Here is a 6,496-nt window from a genome sequence, read left to right as displayed (position 1 = left end):
GCCAGATGGCAGTAGCAGGGTTTAACAGTTGAGAGCCAATAATCTGCCTTATAAGGTGTTTTTCATTTGTTGATGTCAGCCACGCTACCAATAAGTATGTGAATTTAATGGTGAAAGTGCTGATATCCCACTAAAGCCCTGTACCCAAATTTACGACAGACTTGTACATTAATTAATACTTGCACAATTGTGAGCCAATGGGAGAAAGAAAAGGGGAGGGGGTTCCAAAGCTTGAACCTGATGGTAACACAAAGGTGAAAGCATTTTCAAAAGAAGCAGGGCTATGATCGACTCAAAAGCAAGAAATGTTTCAGCAACATAATACATACTCTATATGAAAATACCTGAAGAAACAAAAATTGGATTTCTGTGAACAAAATCGGCCACTTTCTAAAACCTTGTCAATGCAGAGCGAGAGTTTCTCCCCCTGTGCTGAGTTACATCTTACAAATGTGTACAAAACTGATTATATTTCATATATTGCTTGCTTTTTTGTCAAAATTATTTATTTCAAAAATGATTGAGATCTTTCCTGTGTAATAATATAATGCGGAAAAGGTTTTGGTGATATAATTATGCTATCTTACATATTATTTTTACTTGTGTTCAAGTCATCCTCGGTAAATTATGGTAAGTTGTGTGATTAACCCGAGACTTATCAATACATGCATTCTTGTCTATCTTTCAAATAATCATCAATTAATTAATCAATTTCACACTAACATTCATAAAAATACATCAGGTTGGAAATTGTTTTAGAAAGGAGTTTTCTGTCACATTATGTTTTATGTCATATCTGTAATGCAAAATAAATGCAAGACATATTTGATGGAATGAATTGACCAGTCTACTCAATACATTTTTTAAAGTAAAAAATACATGGCGATGACAAAAGAATCTATGAATAACAGAATGAATGGAAAAAAACAATAGAAGAAAATTCCACAAATAAAGTCATTATTCATCCATGCTGTTGTTGACCAAGATATGTTATTATGTTTATGTGGTAATTTTGAATTGGTCAATTCTATAGGTTTTTAAACCTGGTATTGTCAAACCAAGCATTATATCTACATCCAGTTAATTTGAGCGAATTATACAGCATTTCATTCAGAAGATGTGAAAATAAACAGCTTTAATGTATTAATAGCAATTTCAATTTGAGCAAAAATGTGGAAAAAAATGAAAAGTTAGAAGAGAATATTTACAGCGTAAATACATCACTACTGCCATTTTGTATGACCACCTTCTTAAACATGTCAACATAATTCAGGAAATACAGAGCAACTCAAAATTTGTTTTACATCAAGCTACACAGACAAATTATCACTTTATTATCAATTAAGAAAATAACGGGTTGACAGTAGCTAAAATGGGATTTTTCACTATTATGTACACCATTTAAACATCCTATAGAAACTCTGAACTACATTTTCAATCTTAAGTGACCTATCAGTATTGGCATTTTCAAAATGCATAGATTGATCACAGAAAGATAAACTTGCACCTAATAGTTTTTACTCACAACTTTTCATTGGCACATGTAATGAAAACAGTAACCACCATCGTTGTTTTGCATCAATAACTGCTAGTAAAATTTTCTGTCTCTGTGTCATCCTGTCATCCTGTCCGAGACAGGTAAAACTATAGTTTCCTTGTTCCATCCAACATTTCTTTACAGTTTGATGATCTGTTTGCAGTAGGTTAATAAAATGATCTTTCTTCGTAGAAGTATTGGATAAAACCTGATGCAGCCCTAGGACACCAGAAAGTGTTCACTTATAAACCACCTGGCTGCAGACTAGCTTCTTGTCAGATCAGTCAAGCAACATGCACAAAGTTAGATCAAAGAAACACACTGAGACTGTCATCCAAAAAACACATTTCATGGCAAGTACACACAATCGTAGCCTCATTCCAGTTCCGATGTTTCGATGAGACGTTTCGTCATGATACAGTTCCCTCCAACATAACATTGTGGAAATTTTGTGATTTTTTTCTAGGATTTTTTTTCTCTCCTTTTCACACTCTATAATTTCCTGGATTTGATGTACGTCTATATAAACGTGAGTATATATATTATGTACAGTATACAAGGAATCCTCACTTGTGACATACATTACCAAATAAAAACAACGTAAAAATACAGCAACACGCTGCATTTAATGATGTACATCTGGAACCAATCAAATATATACTGTAACCTGAACAAGCAAGACCTAACAAATGATCCAGTCTGCTGTAGTTTGTATGGCATCACAGCTATATTAGACCACACCACCAATGACCTGGGCCTTCTGTAGTCTCTACAGGGCCACAGCCATATTAGACCATATCATTGATGCCACTTTCACCAGTATCAACCATGTAAATCTGCATGGAAATATATTTCTTATAATTATGACCTGTTATGCATCAATGATTCTCTCGCACACCCCAACAAGCATTCAACTACAATGTTCCTGATAAACAATGATGATAAATGGGGCTCAAGTATAAGGGATAAAGATACAATGATTGAAAAAGGAAATTTACGATGACTCCAGTAATGGGATATAAAATGTCAACATGGCATGTAGGTCAAATAATGCATATTTGTACAAGATGTATGACTGGCTATTTAGTGGGTGATTTGGGGGTTTATAAGGGACAAAATCCTGATCACATGTTTGGTCAAAGGTATCACAATTTCTAGAGGATTTTTTATGGAAATTTCTTGGCAAAATTTCTGTATTTGAAAGCCTTTCATAACATGAGTGGCCTTCATATTACACAATCCCTACACTAGGAAAACTGCTGACCCAATCAAAGGGGAGATAACTGATACACTTGACCCAGACAAAGGGGAGATAACCGATATACTTGACCCAGACAAAGGGGAGATAACCGATATACTAGACCCAGACAAAGGGGAGATAACCGATACACTAGACCCAGACAAAGGGGAGATAACCGATACACTAGACCCTGACAAAGGGGAGATAACCGATATACCAGACCCAGACAAAGGGGAGATAACCGATACACTGGGGAGATGACCGATACACTAGACCCAATCGAAGGGGAGATAACCGATACACTAGACTCAGACAAAGGGGAGATAACTGATATACTAACAACATGTATCTGGTGAAAATGGCAACAAAACATACAAGATCATATACAATTGATTCAAAATCGGTACAAATGTTTTTTGCAGTTGTCAAGGCATCATCATGATACTCAATTTGTACAAATGATGGGATATGGAATGCCTGCTTGAGTTTTATGATTATATCTACATTGTACAAGTTGTATGTGTAATGTACATGCTAGTGCATGTACCCAGGACCATGTCCTACGACCAGTTCTGCTTTGTATTATGTAAATAGCACTTAACCAATCCCTATCTCTACATGTCATTAACTAACACAGATGCGTGTAACCTCTGTCCCAGAGCAGTTCTTAGCTGTAATACTCGGCTACCGCAAAAAACGGTTCTCAGTACTTAACAGTCAAAGTCAAATATTTCAGTAGATTTTCATCATTAATGTTTTAACACTCTTACCATCCACTGCCTTACATACAAATACATACCACTTTCTCTCTATACACACTATGAAATCTGCTGATAGGAGCAGCCCATTCTGAACAAATGAAAATCTGCGATAATACCTGACTTTGACGTACAATATATAATCACACCATCAGTCATCGCCCTGAAGTTTAAACTTTTGGCTAAATCATAAAACTGTTAAAAATCTATCTTTTGATAATGAAAGATAACAAAACAACGAATAACACCTATATCTATTCAATAAACAAAGTCGCAATTATTTTCTGATTTAGACAAACAAAACAGGTGGCCTCTTTTTCTACCTCATTTTGAACCAAACTACACAAGCCATGGAACCGAATCCCTGAAATGTCGGTTTCACTATCTGGTGTAATGTTTACCCCATTCTAAACCACCTGAACCAATGGAACGTTTAGCCCCAGGTGGGTATGAGATAACCATTCACACATGTCTTAGACCATCAAACCTCGACTATATCTTGGTCCAATGTATACATAATATCCTCCAAACACTCGCCCGAAACACCACTCGTCAAAAAAGTCTAAAGCAAAGAGAATTAAAATTGTGAATGAAAAGTCGGGAATGACAGGAATTAATTATTTATCCTTACATTGCCTCTTAAGAATAATTTGTACTTTTCTATGCTAAGCAAAGATTCAATTAAGGGGTGTATTTTGTGTTTACAAAAATAGAAAGTCAAAAATTGTTAATGCCTAGCTCTTTGTTGTGAACTTATTTTTACTGACACCGACAGAGGACTTGAACCCCAGCCACCGATCACACTGAACATCTAGTCACGAACACAAATAAAGAGGACTATAAATAGTGATTTATCACTACTAAGTCTACTTGTGGCTGGCTTCTAACGGCTTCTAAACAATGAATGGCAGTATGTGATCTAAGTGTCGAAAATCACGAAAGGCTACCAGATCTATACAACAGTAGCAGATTTGTGTACAAAATATACCCCTTAATCTTTCAGTGCTGCTTTTAAAAGATTTCTAGGTTGAATGTTTATACCAGGACTATGGCAGACCAAGCTGACACCAGATAGATCTTCTTAAATACCAACTTTCAATTATTCAGCAACACAAGGTTCTCACACTATCAACTAAGCATATGTGCCCATGTAATAAGTGGATGAACTTATAATTTTAAAAGAGACTAAAATTGGAAAAGAAGAAATGTCATAATTGGCAACTACAGATATTGAAGAACTCCTACAGAGAGCTATGACTACATCTAAATTGTCATGCACATTTGAAATTTCTTCATTGTTTTTTTTTTTACTAACTTATCAGTTTAAAACCTAATCACATATACACATTAATTAAAACCATTCACATAACAAATTACATGAAGTAGAGCTGAAGACAGGCTTTAAAACTGATTATCAACGTTCAAGAAAGACTGATTTAGGTATGCTAGCTGTACTCGCGGTGTGACTGATCGCACTGACGGACCTAGGTCAAACGTCGCAATGTCATCTTCCTGAGGGAAACTCAATGGCACTGTATCAAGGTCATGGTCCTGGGCCGCATGTCATTTCCGCCTTTTTTCTTTCCGACGTTTTTTCGAGCGGGTGAAACAGCAACATCTGTGACAGAAAAGCAGGAGATTGCAGCCATTTTTTTCCTCCCATTACTGTAGCGAAAACTTGAGGCCTATCTTTGTCCAACTCTAACCAGCTGTGGTGTGAATTGTAAACGTTTTGGATAAAAACACAAACTCGAAACCGTTAGCATGGCTTGAATTATAGTTTAGTCATGTCCCTACGTCGAGTTTCAGCGTAGCGAAAATGTTCCAAATGCGAAAAGAAACTTGTTTTGGTTGCATACGTAAAAGTTAAGGAAGGCTCAACTTGAAGAGTGAGAGTGACTTCCTTAGGCCTGTATGTATGTGTAAATAAGTGGGTTGTTTTTGGTACGTTATGCATCAAGTCTATGATCGACGCGTCTTCTTTTTCTTGCGCCTTTTGAAGAAACAGCATCTGGAAGCAACAAAGTGGGAAGCTGTGCTAGTGGAATTGATCAAATGAATAGAAACAAATAAAATTCAACAGAGAAACCAAGACACCAAACCAAATATCACTGATCTGTGACTGGAGCATTTAGCAGGCACTTCATTTGTCAGGCAGATGTGTATGTACTCTTTCCTTTTCAACAGAGGAAGTTAACCTTCCACACTTGTCCATACACATCCCCCTATCAAATGCACTGAAAACATCAGACGCTGCCAAACTACTTCATCACATGATATGAACATTTAAAAATACTTTAAGATTTCAGAGGAAATGTACAGGCACAACATGTGAAAAAATTAGGTATATTTGTATTTCCTTTTTAAGATGTAGTTTATTGCATAACCATACTAATTTTTCATTTGCAAATTGATTAGAACTAGTATAAAAGTAAACTTTGTGTAATAGTTAAAAGAAGAGATTTGTATACTGTTTGTCTATAGCAATACATTATAAACACCACAAATTGTACAAATAGTACTATATCATAGGATTTTAAAATGATATCCAATAATAGTATTACATACATATAGGTAACTGTGGTTATGTCTATACCCAGCTAATATACAAAAATACGAGAGGCCCATGGGCCTTAACGGTCACCTGATATATTTATACAGAGAGTTGATTTTTGTTTTTAACATGAACAGAAGTATTATTCAAAGTGACAAAAAACAATAAAACCACCTTATTCAATATCTAGCATGCAGATAGCACCTCTGATTCTAAACAAGGAAAATGAAGAAATTTTAGCACACCGACTCCATTGGGCCCCACCCTACAGCCCTTGGGGGTAGGGATGGCTCAAAATTTTCACGTATCAAACTGCCAACTTAGGGTTATAATTCCAATCAAGTTATCAACATGTAATATTCAAAGTATCATTTGCCATTATAAACCACAACAAATTTGCCCCCCCC

The 6,496-nt window shown here is 35.8% G+C and overlaps 1 protein-coding gene across 8 annotated transcripts in view; it reads right to left on the bottom strand.

Moving 5' to 3' along the window:
• Positions 1 to 3,362: 3,362 nt before the first annotated feature.
• The window catches only part of LOC110445686 (casein kinase I-like), a 48,866-nt gene continuing 45,732 nt past the window's right edge, over positions 3,363 to 6,496 (bottom strand). For 7 of the 8 annotated variants that reach the window (XM_021490445.1, XM_021490442.1, XM_021490446.1 and 4 more), the window contains one exon: positions 3,363 to 5,153. In XM_021490445.1, coding sequence (XP_021346120.1) covers positions 5,099 to 5,153 — 55 coding nt within the window. In that variant the 3' untranslated portion in view covers positions 3,363 to 5,098. Of the gene's footprint in view, positions 5,547 to 6,496 lie in introns of all 8 variants that reach the window. The other variant, XM_021490443.1, reaches the window with a different exon arrangement.

The sequence above is a fragment of the Mizuhopecten yessoensis genome, unplaced genomic scaffold (assembly GCF_002113885.1).
Source record: "Mizuhopecten yessoensis strain PY_sf001 unplaced genomic scaffold, ASM211388v2 scaffold2329, whole genome shotgun sequence".
In the NCBI taxonomy this organism is placed as follows: domain Eukaryota; kingdom Metazoa; phylum Mollusca; class Bivalvia; order Pectinida; family Pectinidae; genus Mizuhopecten; species Mizuhopecten yessoensis.
Note: the sequence above shows the minus strand (reverse complement) of the source record. Positions and strands in the feature narration are given on the sequence as shown.